At 33.2% G+C, this 17680-nt stretch overlaps 1 protein-coding gene across 1 annotated transcript; it reads right to left on the reverse strand.

The window, feature by feature from the left end:
- Positions 1–850: 850 nt before the first annotated feature.
- Positions 851–2618, reverse strand: LOC126766445 (uncharacterized). The gene is made up of 5 exons (XM_050484224.1): positions 2512–2618; positions 2261–2451; positions 1983–2195; positions 1759–1912; positions 851–1400 (listed from the first exon to the last, which is right to left on the reverse strand). Exons 2-5 carry the CDS (start codon positions 2441–2443, stop codon positions 1333–1335), a joined length of 618 nt encoding a protein of 205 aa, XP_050340181.1. The 5' UTR covers positions 2444–2451; positions 2512–2618; the 3' UTR covers positions 851–1332.
- Positions 2619–17680: the final 15062 nt, after the last annotated feature.

The following is a 17680-nucleotide window of genomic DNA, read 5'->3' on the forward strand; positions in this document are numbered from 1 at the left end:
TCGCCTACAAACCAGCGTAAATATGTATGCATATGTATGAGCGCGAATACATATCGACACAGATTTTTGCGAGTCACGGAAAAATATTTTAGACAAATATTGTAAATCGACAACGGCTATGTTGCCACTTTTCTCACTTCCTTCTGTGAAGAAGCATCAGAAAGTTGTTCAATTTATGATTTTTAACGTTTGCCATCGTCGTGAAATGACGCTTGTAGGCAAAGGCATGCTCGGGGAGATGTTACGGCGTCTGTTTTTATGAATGAAGCGAGGTCGCTTGTGGAATTTGCGCCTGCTTTTATGAATGAAATCGTTTTTGTTGTAAAATTTACTACATTTGAGCTTCCCCAATTTGGCTGCCATATTGACCTGTGGTGCCTTTGCTATTTAGACAATTGTTGTTTTTGTAGAACAAACCATCAATTTTTTGTTGGTGACATATTCACATGTGTACGCATTGTATGCTTGTGCATTATTTGTTCGGCAATGTATACAAATTGTACATATGTATATAAATATAAATGAATGTATATATATGAACATGTAGATCAATGCGCGCACATGCGTATACATACATACTTTTTAATCTCAACAAAGATTTATCATAACTTACCTCTGGTGGGGGGAAATGAAACCGTCTTCCGTCGAGTGAGAATTTATTCATTCTTAAAACTCATAAAAGATTATTTATTCCTTACCTCTGGTGGGGGGAAATAAAACGACCTTCATTGAGTGAGAAATATTTCATTCTGATTTTATTGTCAATATTACACACCTTATATACAATTTTAAGTCTTACTTATCTAGTTAAATATATGTGTATGTACGGCACACCACATGGGGTCCCTGCCAACCATGAGCGGGTAAAACTCCAGATAATTAGCGGGTAACATGGTTGTAAACATATAGAATGTTTCTTAAGCCTGGCAGATATTTTACCTACTCACGTACGTATACATGTGATCAGACATCTTTGTTGCGCTCATTCAGCAGTGTTATATAAGGAAGTATATCTGTCCTGCTCTAATATCCTTTAACTTTATTTTTTTATTTTTTTTATTTTTAAATTATTAAATTTATTATTTTTAATAAATATGTATTTACATAAGTATTTATATAAAATTGTAATTAATTATTTTAACGCTAACATTTCATGAATAAAAATATATTTAATTTAAAAAAAGAATTTCATCTGAAAAAAGATTAATTACAGAAAAGAATTATTATTAGCTGAAAATAAAGTGAAAAAAGATTATAAAAGACAAATACCTGAAAATAAAAGAGTGGAAAAATATTATAAAAGACAAATTACTGAAAATAAAATAAAAGTTATTAAAACCTGAAAATAAAAGAGTGGAAAAATATTATAAAAGACATATTACTGAAAATAAAAATAAAAACTGAAAAAAAAAGAAAAACATTAATTATTTCTTATTTTATTTATTGTTATTTTATTCATAAATATTACGTACTAATCTATAAATATAATAATAAAAAAAATTAAAATTAAATTTAAGAGGATCTAGTTCCTTATATTACGTTTTACATGCTTATATCTATTATGGCTTAAACTAACAAAACGTCTTACAGCTAAAATTTTTTTATCTTGCATATTTACAAATGCAGCTATATGTAAAATATTTATAATTAAAAAGGAAAAATTAAAAACGAAAAATTAAAAAAGGGAAAAGGAAAAATAAAAAGGAAAAATAAAAACGAAAAATTAAAAAGGAAAGAATAAAAATAGATTAATATTACCGAGAATGATATCCACTATTCTTAATTTGTTTAGGGCCTTTTTTCCAGCTTTTCCTTCGTAGTTGTACAGCCACACCAACTCATCACTAAATAAGGACTGCATCACCTTCTCTATCGAGTCCTTGGTAGATTTTATATTTAGAATAATGGCCGTCTATAAATGTATATTTATCTATAAATATTTATATATACTTATATATATATGGAAAGAAAGGCAAACTTACCATAGCGTCAGAGTAAGCTTGGAGTGTAAGGTGCTCCTCCACCTTCAGCAATGTTTCCTCTGACCACATTGGGAACAAGCTTTGCAACAGAGTCTGCTCCTCGCTCACTCCTTCGCCAGTGATGCGGCTTACACTGCGGTGGGTTTTTGCCGAGAGCACCTTACACTCCCGCAACAATTGACCTTGTGCTTGGATCTCCGCACGTTCTGGCATCTGAAATTTAAATAATAAATAATTAAAATAATTTTAAAATATAATGATTTTATTTCAACAAATACCTTCTCAGCAAGAGCGCTTTCTACAGCTGATAACCGATTTATCATGTCTTCTTGCCGAGATTCTATCCTACCAAGGCTTTCAAGGATTTTCTGCAGTACCGACGCAGTATCCCCACTTATATTAAGTTGGAGTTGGGTGGCCATACGCTGCGAATGGGGCTCGGCGATATGAAATTGGCTCATTTCTTCTTCTATAAAGAAAGTTAAATGATTACAATGAAAAACACATAAGTACAATAAAGTCATTTTACCATCTCGCTGCCGTGGAGTAATGTTCTCCGGGGAAGAGGTGTCAATTGGGAAAGAAAAATCTATTTATCTATGTAAAATTATAAAACAAATTGTGCAATAGAGGAATTAAAATAAATTTATTCCCTATTGGAATAGAAAAATATTTAAATTCTAAATCTACTTTTTTTAATAATTTTAATGTCCTCATCTTTAATTTCGCCTACTAGAATACCTAAACCAGATGAGGACACCAAAGGCTCTTTGAAAACATCACCAACTTTTGTCAAAATAAGACAACCAAAAGTATCTGGTTGGTTTTGTTGGTTGATAATTTTCAAAGACCCTATTTTACTGCTAAAAAAGAAACTATCTTTATCTTTTTTGCAATTAATAATAAACCTATCTATTCGAGGAATTTTGCTAGAATCTGTAACATTTCTTCTTTCTTCTATTCTTAAATATAATTGCCGCAAAATCTTATTAGGATTATTAATTGTACGTTTCAAATATTGCATATGATTTTCAAATTTATATGCCGAAAAATTATCTAAATGCCCGAATTTTTTAACGCAATCAGTTAAATGCAAAAGACCATGAATATTGAAACTAACCAAATGTTGTCCATAAAAATTACTAAATAACTTAACAAATTCCTTTAACAATTCATTGGCAACAGTGGATTCTACTCTACAGGATTTTTCGCAACTTAGAAGACGAATATCGGAATGTAGCAAAAGAAAATGATAATACAAATCGTCCGGTATGCAATCTTTTGAATACAATTATACCCGAATACAACAAAAATTGACGATATTCTGTGGACTTCCAGTTGCTTATTTCGTCCAGATCTCTACTGCGTCTGGAAAATTCAGAGGGAACGTAGTCGTTAATATATAATATTTTTTCATTCATTTTTGTTTCGTTCCCTCTTTTAACAAGCAACTGAAGAAGTTTCTTAGTAACCCCTAAATCAACTAAATGCATTGGATCTAACGGAAATTGAGAAACCATGTTAATATTTACAGATTCTAGCAAATTTTCCCCCTGCTTAAAATCGTCTAAATGATGACTTATGTATATCTACTCTATTCCTAAATGAACTATCAGTCCTAAGTTCTCCTACGGTTTGTTAGAAACACACTCTCCTCTCTTTATAAATCCCTTCCTGAACGCATTTAGGGCAGCTATTCTTTCCGGTGTGTGACTTTACACCAGTGACAAAGGCGCGACCCGGTGCGTCACAAACAAAAAGCCTAACACTAAACTCTTTCAAATTCTGCCTAGATCCTACTTTAACTCCGTTTTCTTGCAAGAACTTTATTTCTTCACAAAATTCTCTAATAAAGTCATTTACATTCGTTGGCTTACTCATTCCTGAGAAGCAAGCGATTGTAAAAGGTCTTGTATTAGGGAAGCCTACTACATGACCTAAAATTGGCCATAATGTCCTATTGGAACTTTTATACAATTTAAGTCCATCTATTCCTACATCTATAGAAACTTTTTCTACATCGTCTAGGAAATCAAAGTCTGGAAAATTAAAAGTATATTGTATTCCCAAATACAATAACTCCCCCTCAGCTACAGATTTAATTTCTACTACCTGCCTACTGGTACCTAAAAGAGTCCTTGCACATAACGGCAGTCCTTTAATACTTGCTCTATCTAAGGTTTGTAAAAGGTCCGTTAAACTATTTTGGGATATGTTATTTTTAACAGCCCATGTCTTCAATCCCTTACGAAGTTCCTCACTAACATCTTTGTTTCTAAACAAAAATCAACCTCGTCATCATCAAACAAAAATCTGTCATTTTCCTTATTACTACTATATTCCAGTTCCTCATCAATATCTAAATTACCTATTGTTTCCCTACAACTATCTGCTACTTCACAGAATCTGTCAGAGACTGCTGCCCTGCTTGTGGATGGTATATCATCGCTTTCTAAATTACTATCTTCATTCATTTTCCTAAACTTCGTAACTGTAGCCCTAAACTTTGCCCTCTCCTTACTCAAAAGATTCGAAAATGTCCTTTCATTCATTTTAAATTTTAAAAATATATCTGTATATATAATATAATGTAGTCTAAAAGTTCAGTAAAACACACGTTCTTTTGCAAATAATTTAAAGACTGCAGAGGCCGCTTTAAGGACACGTTCTTTTGCAAATAATTTAAAGACTGCACAGGCCGCTTTAAGGACACGTTCTTTTATATATAATTTAAAGACTGCAGAGCCCGTTTTAAGGACACGTTCTTTTATATAAAATTTTAACAATGCACAGGCCGCTTTAAGGACACGTTCTTTTATATATAATTTTATTAAAATGAAACAAACTTTTTTTCATCGAATTTAGGTAAACAAAAAATAACCCGAAAATGTGCGTTGGTGTTAGTGTATAGAGAAAAAATGTGTAGTTGTATTGGAATATTTGTCTCAAGCGGATAGCCGTGGTTTGCAGGGGTTGTTTACAACTATACAATGCAATACATGTGTGTGTGTGTGTGCTGCCATACAAGATCTTTTACCCTGCGAACCACGGCTACCCGATTGAGACAAATATTCCAATACAACTACACATTTTTTCTCTATACACTAACACCAACGCACATTTTCGGGTTATTTTTTGTTTACCTAAATACGATGAAAAAAAGTTTCTTTCATCTCTTGATTTATTTGAATGAGTGCGAAGGAGAAAACATTATTGTCAATAGTGACAAAAGAAAATCCCAAAAAGGGTAATAAAAAAACGATTGAAAGACGCATGTCATTCGTGATCGTACTATCGTAAAGGAGGCTCGTACAACAAGAAGGTAAGTGAATGCTTTTTTTTAAATAATTTGCAAATAATTACTTCATTTGTTTTTATAGCATTGAAATTAGCAGCTGCAGCAATATCATCAGAAGCAGCAAATTTAAATTGTTAAGTAAGTATGTGAGAAAAAGTGTGTGTTGTTTGAAATTGGATTGCGCAGTTCAACATAATACGCAAAAATAATTACATACATATGTACATAAGTATGTATTTTATGCGTTTAAGGCGGCCTGCACAATCCAATATAATATGTGAAAACAAATGTTTGCCTTATATTTTAAATAATCAGATAATATTATTATTCTTTTATTTCAGATATTATTATGATTTTTATTTAATTATTCTTTCTTTTCAGATTTTATCACTATTTTTATTTAATTAATATTGGCTTTCAGAGTAAATTCTATTTGTATGTAATATATTTTATTCTTTCAGATAATATTAATCTTTTTTTTTCAGATATTATTATCATTTTATACAATTAATCTTTCTTCAATGTAATTATTATTTATTTTCAGGTATTAATAATCTTTATTTTATTTTCAGGTATTTGTCTTTTATAATATTTTTCCACTCTTTTATTTTCAGGTTTTAAAAATTCTTTTCTTTATTTAATCTTTTTTCAGGTATTAAATATTTTTTAAATTAAATATATTTTTATTTATATAAATTGTAATAAATTTTTTGTAAACATATAAAAAATAAAATAAAATAAAAATTTTGAAAATTAAAAAGTTTAGTTTGAAATTTTAAGAAATTTTAAAAGTAGGAATCAAAAAATGCAACCCTGCATCAGATGTTTAAAATGCAACCCTGCATCAGCTATTTAAAAAGAGAAAATGCAACCCTGCATCAGCCGTCGATTGGGGATATTAGAGCAGGACAGATATACTTTTTTATATGAAACTGCTGAATGAGCGCAACAAAGATGTATGATCACATGTATACGTACGTGAGTAGGTAAAATATCTGCCAGGCTTAAGAAACCTTCTTTATGTTTACCACCACGTTTACCACCATGTTACCCGCTAATTATCTGGAGTTTTACCCGCTCATGGTTGGCAGGGTATCTCATCATTGTTTATGCTGTATGGTTTGGGATTACTTTCAAGTGCACAAGTGCATTTGTAACAGCGTTTAAAACACTGCGGCAAGTTTCAGTTCATATGATTTTGCTTCTGCTACTGCTTCTGAAAAAATCAGAAGTCGCAGTCGAAGCGTAGACAAAAATCAAACAGCTACGAAAATCAGAAATCAGCATAAGTCGCCATTATTCGTTTTTCTGCTTTCTGCTTTGCTGTAGCTTTCGATCGTATCCATAAGTTGCCGCAGCAGCTATCGACAATTTTCGACAGTCGTCGGCAGTCACAGTCGCGAAAAGTAATGCATTCGACTTTTTGCTACTTTTGATTTTTGTCGCTGTTGCTTTCGATCAGCGTAAGTCGAAAAAAGCAAGAAGCGTCAGATTCGTGGAAGTCGGCCGTTGCGACCGTTTTTGATTAGCTGCGACTTTAAAGAAATGTTTGGCAATTACTTATAGTGTACTTGAATTTTTTTATTATGTTGTTCATTTTCAACTTTTTTATTTTTTCTTAAGTTTACAAAAATAAAAAAAATAATTTAAAATTCGTTGGAATAAATAATTTAAAAACATAACAATAAATTAATTTTTCATTGCTTTCATTACATACGTTACTCATTTTTTTTGATTATTCATTACAAAGTTCCTCTTGTTCAAAAAGTGGCAACGTATCAATGGCCATGTCCAGAAAGCTAGCTTACATATATTGCATATTGCTAAACCCTCGGCTGCTTTATTTTCAAAATATTTCCACGCTGCACTTGGCGCCATAGCTGAACACGTGTGAGTCTAGCAGCGTTCTAATTGCAAGTAAAAGCAAAAGAGCAAAAAGAGCAAGACGGCGACTGCTGGTGACTTCCACGAATCGGACGCTTCTTGCTTTTTTCGACTTACGCTGCTGATCGAAAGCAACAGCGACAAAAATCAAAAGTAGCAAAAAGTCGAATGCATTACTTTTCGTGACTGTGACTGCCGACGACTGTCGAAAATTGTCGATAGCTGCTGCGGCAACTTATGGATACGATCGAAAGCTACAGCAAAGCAGAAAGCAGAAAAACGAATAACGGCGACTTATGCTGATTTCTGATTTTCGTAGCTGTTTGATTTTTGCGCCAGTCAAAGCATGCGACTTTTGATTTTTTCAGAAGCAAAAGCACTTGCATACTTTCTGATATCGCTCGCAGTTGAAGTAGCGAATAGCCACAATATTGCGACTTCTGCTAATTCGACTGTAGTTTTTTAAACACTGATTTGTAATCAATTGCCCAAACCTAAGTAAATATGTTTATATAACAAGTTAAATTATATTTTTATAATTTTTATTTTTAAAAAACAAGTGGACTCGCGTCCACTGTCTTTATTCTTTATTGACCGTCTTCTTTTACAAACGAATAAAATCTAAATTACAATAATATTCTTAACTTTAATGAAACCTATTTCTGCACACAAGTCACGTTGCACTTGCATGTGCAATATTTGTTGATTTGCCGAATTACCCTGTTTATTATTTATTGTTCCCAGCGATCTCAGCTTTCCCAAGAATTGCCGAATTGCAGTAGTAAGGTTCGTTGATCGAAGCGCTCCAAATTTATTTGGTGTCAGCAGTTTATGCGGATGCGCGTGCAAAGTTGGGTAACTATTTTAGCCAATTTGTTTTTGTCAATTGGCATAGCTTTTATGAGCTGTTGTGTTAACTCTTCCCCCTTTAAGCATGATCGTCCTCGATCATCAATAGAATGGCAAGTCGTTGAAGTTTACGTAAGTTGGCTTGTTGATTATGTCGTTTGGTGGACTTACTGGAGGGTTTTCAATTGTGACTTCTTTTCCGACATATTCAATCTTTATTGATCTACGTTTATAAAGTGCAATGCACATGCATGAAAAAACTACCATAACTGTTGTTGTAAGAGTTCCAATAGAAAGCGTTGTGATTCTTAGGAAATCAATTCGTCTGGTGTTGTTGATGTGCAATTCGTTTAGCATTTCTAGTGATAAAAGCTTGATGTGATTCTTTTCGTCTGGCGTAAGTTGTAAGACTGTGGGTATGGCTTCGAAAGGTATTGTTTCAAAATTTCTATATGTCTGGTTTTTGACTTCTATCGTAGCATTATAGAATTTAATAACGTGTGTCCCATTTGTCATCTGAGGCGTTCTGTTTATATTTATTATACCATTAAAATTGTTTAATAGTAGTATTCCTGGTTGTATTTCTTCGATTGTAGGAATAGCGTGACTCGTGATTGTGGTGCAGGTAGAATTTAAACTATTTATTATTTTAGGTAAACATGTATCTTCACTAAAATCTACTAAACATTTTTTTTCACAAATTGTTACATTATTATATTTTTCACATAGTTTCTTAACTCCATATATTGAATTTTTTCCTTTAATTATTTCTTTATATTTAATATTTATTGCAATGTTTTTTGGCTTTTTAACTGGCCTTATAATTATTCTTCTAAATATTTCGCTATTTGTAAGCGGTATTTTTATCATATAAATTATTAACATTTCTTTACTTAGTACATTTATTTTTGAAAATTCTAACGCTTCTTCTGCGTTGTTAAATGGCATTTGTTCTTCTCTTAATTTTTCTAATGCAGTTTTTATTTCTTCTTTATTTAGTAATAATGTATTTAAAACATTTGTTTTCGCCCATTGAATGGCATACTTTATATTAACTAATTCTTCTTTTATTAACCTAATCTTACTTTGTAAATCAATTACAATTTCATTTATTATACTATCGTCTTTTCTTATTGAATTTGAAATTAAATTCATTACATTTGATATATTGTTAATTCTGTTAGTAAATAGTTCATTTATTATTACTTGTTTGTTATTATTTTGGTTTAGGTTCAAAAGATTCTTATTAATGATTTCGAGGTCGTCATGGTCTGGTGATCCTGCCAGATATTTCCATGCGGTGCCTAATATGTTTATTGACTTTCTAATTCGGGATGTTTTAGTGGGTTTAAGTGTATCGAGGATTTCAAGGGTTTGATTTATTTCATGTTTAAGGATTGGGCGAAGGAAAGTGTCTTTGGGGATTTTGTCCGTTATATGGTCCTGTATGTCTGTCAAAAGTTGTTCGTACTTGTTGATGTCAATTATATGGATTAGTCTAAATGTTCCGTCCTGAATTTTAGCTAGTCCGTTATTTATCGTAACTAGGTAAGAGTTTGTGTAGTCCAAAATCTCTATGCTAGCGAGACTGGTCGTAATAGTAGTCAAGAGGAGTATGCATCTAATGGTGTCCATTTTTCCTGAAAGTAGATATTAGTTATTTTTTATTAGTCCTTTATGAACTATTCTTCCTGATGCTGTTTTAACTGTGGATCGGAAACTGTTTCTTTTTTATATTTTGTTAATTTTGATCCTAATCTGTTTATTTATTTTAACATAAATAATTTTAAGTCCTTGTGTTCTGTCTGTGGAGGTCTCGATAAGGCATCTGCTATGTCGACGTTTGTTCTTCCTGGCTTATACTTCATTTCGTAGTTGTATTCCTCAAGGATACACTTCCATCTCTTCATTTTGCCGTTGTGGTTTTTGTTGCTCAACGCAAAGGTGAGTGGTTGATGATCTGTGAAGATTACAACTTTCGCTGATCCGTATAAATAGTTTCGGAGTGATGTAAGAGCCCAAATAATAGCCAGCATTTCTTTTTCGTTTGCGGCATAGCTCTCTTCGGTTTTGTTTAATGATCGGGATATAAAGGTGATAGGTTTACCTGCTTGCTCGAGGACGGCTCCTATGGCATAGTTGGATGCGTCGGTAGTAAGATGAAATTCTTGTGTGAAATCTGGATATGATAGGATAACTTCTTTTGATATTAGGGAAGATTTAATTTTGCTGAAGGATTCTAAGGCGTATTTATCAAACACTATTGGCTTTTTACTGGAGGCGGTTTTGGACACGCGTCCATATTCCCCCGTAATGGGGAAATCTCTGATGAAGCGTCGGTAATAGCCTGATAGGCCAAGGAAAGACCTCAAGTCTTTCAGTGTTTTTGGGCACGGAAATTCTTGGATTGCCTTTACTTTGGCGGGATTGGTTTTTATTCCTGTGGGTGAAATGATGAAGCCTAGAAATTCGACTTCCTTGCGGAAAAACTCGCACTTGTCTAATTGGACCTTCATGTTTGCATTTTGTAGCGTATGGAATATTGTTTCGACATTATGAAGGTGATCTTGCTCATCTTTGCCAAATACCATTATGTCATCTATGTAGACATAACAAACATATTTTGCCTATGTGCTCCTTCAGTATGTCGTCTAGCGCTCGTTGGAAAATAGCGGGTGCGTTCTTAAGTCCAAACGGAAGTCGAGTGAACTCATATTTGCCATTATTAATCGAAAAAGCTGTCTTCTCAATGTCCGATTCCTTCAAGGGAATCTGGTGGAAGCCACTCTTTAGATCAAGAACAGAAAAATATTTGTTGTTTCCAAGTTGTGAAATTACTTCATTTATTTCTGGGATGGGGTATCTATCTGCTATTGTCAATGTATTTAATTTTCTGTAATCAATTACAAGCCTATATTTCTTTTGTCCTGAGGCATCTAGTTTTTTAGGTACAACCCAAACAGGTGAGTTATAAGGAGAACGAGATGGTCTGATAATTCCGTTTTTAAGTAGATCTTCTATTTCTTTAGTTACAAAATCTCTCATCGCTAGTGGGTAGGGATAGTATTTTGTATATACTGGAGTATCTGAAGAAGTCCTGATTTCTCCTAGTACGGTAGTAGTATAGGTAAGACTTTCATCTGGTTCAACGAATAAATGAGGGTATTTGTTAGTAAGTTTATTAATGTTTTCCTTCTGTGTTGTTGTCATATGTCCAGTCCTAATGACAATATTGTTGACCGATGGGGAAATTTGTTGTTTTATTCTGACTTTTATGCCATTGCCAAATGTAAGGGTGTCATCGTGAATATTTATGGTTGTGTAAAGTTCTTTGAGGCTATCATTACCAATTATACCGTCAAAGGACTTCAGAGTAGGAAGTATAAAAAATTTTAAATTTGTGTCATCTTTTCCAAATAAATTTATAACTGTATGGTGAGTTACTTGTATTTGTCCTGCTATAGAGTTTGCAAAAAATGGTTGTTCGTTAGGTATTTGCCTTAAAACGTGACAGGGTTGAATATAGTTTTTGCTTGATCCAGTATCGATTAACATTTTTAAAATTTTTCCGTTCTTCGTTTTACATTCAACATATGGCAACGAAGAACTATTCATCCTAAAAAATGGATATCGATATGTTCATGAGTATCATTTCCTGGTTTTGGGTTGTCGTATTGGAATGATTGTCCGTTTTCTTCCATATTCAAAGCTGTTTCGTATTCTTGTAAGGTGTGAGTCCCGGTTTGTTGGCAGTACTGGTCTTGTGAGTACTCCTGTTCTTCTGCGTAGTATGGGTCTTGTGGGTACTGTTCATGTTGATTACCTGTTTCTATGTGGAAGTTTCTTTGATGTTTGAGAGGCATTTGTGTTGAAGAGTTAGATGGTCTTTTTATGGGTGGTTTATTGAAATGTGGTCTATTTATGTAGTTAATTGCTCTTGAGTGGAGGTGGGGGCTTATTGGTGACCTGAAACGGTGGTCTGCTAAGCTGAAAATTTTGATAATTTTGTTGGGGGCGTTGGTATTGGGGTGGCATCGAGTTTCTAAAAGGATTCTGCGGTCTGGGAATGTATGCTAATTGAGGGTAGAATGGTTGGTTGAAAGCAATTGGTTTCCTTGGTGGTAATGGTGGTAAGTTATGGGTATTCGGTTTACGTACAGCACCTTGGTTGTTATATGCGTATTGAGTCCTGTAGCCTTGGTTTTCTAGTTTTAGGCACAAATGAAGTGCTTGAGGCAGATCTTCAGGTTCTTTCATTCCTAAAAGTCTAGGAAGGTCACCTTTTAATCCCCTGATAAACGTGTCCAAGGCTTTATGCCTGTAAGTTTGAACTAACAGACTTAGTGACTCCTGGCTCATCTCCAAACTCGAAAGTTTGTTTAGAATAAGCGAAAGGTGTGTATAAACATTTTGGTAGAACTGCTGGATAGTACTGTTGCCTTGCACAATTGATGTAAGCTGACATTCAAGGGTCGTAATATCTCTTTTATCTGCGTAATGTAACGTCAAGCATCTAGATATTGCTTTCCATTCCAGTGGGGTGTTATAGGACTCAAGGGCGACATCAGCATTGCCAGTTATTTTATTGCGGATAACAGAAAGTATTCCGAAATATCTAGGCGTTCCCTTTTCGGATTCGTAGATTTTTAAAACCCGATCTACACTTTTCTTCCAAGAGCTAAATTCTCCTTGGTTGCCGTTAAATTCCCTTAAACTTCTAACTATGTCTGGTATTTTATCTAGGCCTGATAACTGTCCTCTATATTCTGGGTTGATAGTTTCGTCTGTCGCATTAAGTAAGTCAAAATTAGGGTTGAGAACATGTTGTAAATGTTGTCGGCCCTCATTCCTGAGTACCTGACCTACAATTGTGGTAATTAGTGTTGTCAGTTTAGCATTCGGTTGAGAATTATTGGCGGGAGTTGGGTTTGGGTTTGCGTTCACTGATCCTTGATTAGGAGCAGGAGGAGGGATTGCAGGATTATTTAGTATACTGGGCCTAATCATTTTAGAAATTCTTTTAAGTTTTGGAATATTTGAATTTTATAGCTAACTAATTTTATTGTTAATAGTGTTTTTGTTTGTTAATTATCCTTTTTCTCTGGAGGGTCCCTTTGGTGGTGAATCGCAGAGTAGGATGTAATGTTATATTGAACCGGAGGGTCCCCCGTTAGGTGGTGAATCGCGGTTCGTGTTTATTTGTCCTTTTATTGGCTGTAAAAGCCTATGTTATGTTTTTTTTTTTTTTTTATATTCCTCTGGAGGGTCCCCCCGAAGGTGGTGAATCGCAGCCTGGATTGTTTTAGGTTATTGGCTGTACGAGCCTGATTTTAAATGGGTTAGTAAATTTTGTTAGTTTTTCATTATCCTTAAAAGATATGCTTATTATATGGCTTATCTAATATAATTTTAATTTTTCTTAAAATATTAATTATTTATTCTTACAAGTATCCTCGTGGCGACGGGGAGGCGTTCCTTTTTGGCCTTCTGCTTACTGGGGTTCCCACGGTGCGCACGTATCAAGGGTGCGTTCCCTTCCTACAGGGTTCCAACGCTGTGTTTCGCTGTGTTTTGGTTCGGGACCAGTTAGTTCGCTTCCGTTTTCACTTGACCGTTTTTTTCTTTACGGGCTGTTATACGGGCGTACTGTCTTTGTGTGTTCACTTGTGGCACTGAAACATAGATAAATACTGGCACTGCAGCTGCTTTGCAGGCGTCTGGCCAAACACTACGACACTTTTTTTGACGCGGCTGTTGTACAGGCGATTGTCTATATTTAAGTGACGACGCGGTATCACAATGTTCAATTTTAAATTTTTAAGGACACGGTGAAACAACACTTTGACACTTTACGGCGCGAATCTAAGCTGGTCCCTGCTCGGGCGCCAGTTAAATTATATTTTTATAATTTTTATTTTTAAAAAACAAGTGGACTCGCGTCCACTGTCTTTATTCTTTATTGACCGTCTTCTTTTACAAACGAATAAAATCTAAATTACAATAATATTCTTAACTTTAATGAAACCTATTTCTGCACACAAGTCACGTTGCACTTGCATGTGCAATATTTGTTGATTTGCCGAATTACCCTGTTTATTATTTATTGTTCCCAGCGATCTCAGCTTTCCCAAGAATTGCCGAATTGCAGTAGTAAGGTTCGTTGATCGAGCGCTCCAAATTTATTTGGTGTCAGCAGTTTATGCGGATGCGCGTGCAAAGTTGGGTAACTATTTTAGCCAATTTGATTTTGTCAATTGGCATAGCTTTTATGAGCTGTTCATATGAGCAAATAATAAGATTAATATTTATATGTATATTGTTGTGATAAATTCAAAAGAAATATATTATAACACAAAAATATTTATTAGTATAGTATATTATGTAAAAATCAAAGAAAATTATTAACTATGCAAATCCAAATTGGCTATAAATATTACTATGCATGCATTCATATAAAATTATACTCATATCATAATTATGTTTACATGTCAATATTGAATTGCCGACATCAAAACGCAAAAGCATACATATTTGCATACATTGCGATTCCCAAGTTGAAAGAAAAATTGAAGCATGAAAATATCACAATGCTGTTGTTGGGAGCATCATAAGGAGCATGCATACATATGTATGTATATTTAAGTTATCACAGCTAAAAGTACAACAACAAAGTTGTCGTACTCGTAGCTAGCAAATATACTGATATTACCCAATTCAGCAATATTCTGTAAAAATACAATATCATTGCTCAATTTCCAAAATTTACAACGACAGCACATTTCGTCGGCACTAAACCAGAACGGAAGTCGTGCCGCCGCAATGTGAGCCGTTTCTCGACCAAACTGAGGTTTGCTGTTTGGCTATAATTATTGCTTACGTTAGTATAAAGAAATAAGTACTAGAAGTAAGAATTAGTACATATGTAAGTTTATAGTATATAAGAAAAATTCTGTATAAAAGAAACGCTTTTAATAAAGAAATTCGAGTTCGACTTCACCATTCAAACCAACGTGTTGTTAATCATCTGGTGGCAAGCATTAACTTTTATGTCTCTTCATATTCTTGGGCATGTGAGACAAGAACATAAAAAATTTGTTTATGTTCTCTGTGTGAGAGGGTGTTTTGTACAAATTTTTCGCTGTTAAAAATGGAATTAAATATAAACAAGCAAAACGAAATTCGTCATGGGCATGCATATATTTATCTCTATTAATCTTCTCTGCTTGGGCATATATGCCATCTCATCATATGCCGTAAATACATATATTTATTTCTCTTCATATTCTTTGTTGAATATGTAGAGAACTGTTAAAAATGTTAACATTTTACAGCGTGACTTCTATAGCTGTGAGGTGAATTCCTTACTTTAAATCTAACAAATGTTCGCTGTCGAACATGCACCTCCTCTATGTTTTTATGTTCTCTGGTACAGCGGCAAGGGAAGCAGTGGCAATTGGCGATCGTTCGCTTGTGTTTTCGGCACAGCTCGGATTTTCTACCAACAACACAATGTTGTGATGCTTTGTCGTCGCGCCAGTCTCTCGACACATTGACTCTTTGACATGAAAGCAAAAAATATGAGCTTCGGCATTGGTTGTCCGCGTCAACGGAAATTTCGCATGAAGCATTGAATGTATGTACATATTTACATACATTTGTTGCATGTAGACAAATTTACAAACATTATGCGTATGGTTCTTTTATATTTGTGCGACCGCTTGGTCTTTTAACATGATATCGAAAAGTTTATTGACCAAAGCAAATATTTATTTAAGTATATAAATATACATATGAATGTCGTGCCAAACCTATATAAAATGCATAATTAGGTAGTAATACAAATCTTATTGAATTATATACTATTTGCAAAGATTTTATGGAATTCATCATAAAATAGCTCAATTTGAAAATATATACATATGTACATACTTATGTGCTTTCATAATAAATATAAGTATGTAGATATATAAATTAAAAACTCTGTTTAGTTTTTGGGGCAGCTACGGGCAACTGCCCGTGAGCAACTCCCTGTGGTCAACTGCCTGTGGTCAACTGCGGGCAACTGCCTCGTTTTCTTTATTATATTTTCTTAAATACAATATTTTGCTTAAGCCTAGATACAAATATTAATCTTACATTCTAGGAAGTATATCTACAATCCACTTGAGATAGGAGATATGTAGGACATATGTTCCAAGTGGGAAGATTCATCTTACAATCTATGAGTTACATTTTGGACCACCTAAGGCGGACAGTATTAGCAAAGTACACATAATGTTACTTACGGATACTTAATACGGACCATATGGGTCGTAAGTGTCATGTTACATATTTATGACAGATAAAGAATATGTTCATGTAATGTGAACTGGTGGTATTAACTCCCCCACCTCTAAATTGAAGCGTCCCGATTCAAATGGATATATAGTAGTACGTGAGGCTATAGACTATTTTATCAATTTGAAAAGTACTATTTTGAAATCTTAATTTATTTAAATTTGACTCTTAAATATACTTTCGATACTTTTTATATTATTTTTGACTTCTAATTATTTTTTGATGGAAGTATTTTTATATATGACATCTTTTATTGTATTATTGCCTGAATACATTTCAGCAATTTTTTCTTTTACATTTAGGGTTTTCTCAAGTCGCATAAAGTTATAAGTTATAACGATTCGAAAACATAACATTGAGAATTGTAAATGTGTAAACTCATTTTTGTATGAAATCTAACAACATTTTTTTTTTTTTTAAGCAAGTGTAAAAATTTATAATTTTACGATTTTACGATGCTTTACGATGGCTTGTGAGTACCCCAATTATTGAAATTATTTATTTAAAATATTAGTACCTCCTTTTTTGGAGTATATTCTTTTATTTTATTGTCGGTATTATCTTCGACTGGCGTCTTAGGATTTTCTAGTCCCAAGTATTTTAAATTTAGTATTTTTATATTCTATTTGGCTTTTCGCCATTCTTTTTTGTTTTATTATACCGGTAAAATCTTTGGCTGGCGTTGTTGAACTTTTTGTTCCACAATTTTAAAGTATTTTTTTATTTTTAGTATTGCCGGTACTTTCTTCGGCTGGTGCCTTAAGACTTTTTTGTTCAAAGTAATATAAATTTTGAATTTTTATATTTTGATTTACATATATATATATTTCTATTTATTTTATATATTTTTCCATTATTTTTTTGTTTTATTTTGCCGGTCTGAACTTCGGCTGGCGTTGTAGAACATTTTCGTTCTACAATATTTTGTATAATTCTTCTTTTTACTCTGCTGGTATGAATCTTCAGCTGGCGTTTTAGGACCTTTTTGTCCCAAAATATTTTTTTTTTGTTAATAAAATATTGCCGGAAAAATCTTCGGCAGGCACTTCAGGAGTCTCTGCTCCCAAATAATTATATTCTTTTCCTTTAAATTTATTTTTCGGTTTTGTTTGTTTTTTTTTTTTATATATATATTTGTGAGTTTCATGAAATAACATATGTATATAGTAATACTCACAAAAATATATAATAGTTAAATTTCTTTTTGCATAAATCTATTGTAATAACTTCATATTAAAAATATTTAAATTTTTAATATTTTGTTGCCCGCCTGTATTTAAATATTTGCTTTGATCTTTTCTGGGAAAAGTTACTCTTTTATTCTGGAGGG

Source organism: Bactrocera neohumeralis, unplaced genomic scaffold (genome assembly GCF_024586455.1).
Source record: "Bactrocera neohumeralis isolate Rockhampton unplaced genomic scaffold, APGP_CSIRO_Bneo_wtdbg2-racon-allhic-juicebox.fasta_v2 ctg1245, whole genome shotgun sequence".
NCBI classification, from domain to species: domain Eukaryota; kingdom Metazoa; phylum Arthropoda; class Insecta; order Diptera; family Tephritidae; genus Bactrocera; species Bactrocera neohumeralis.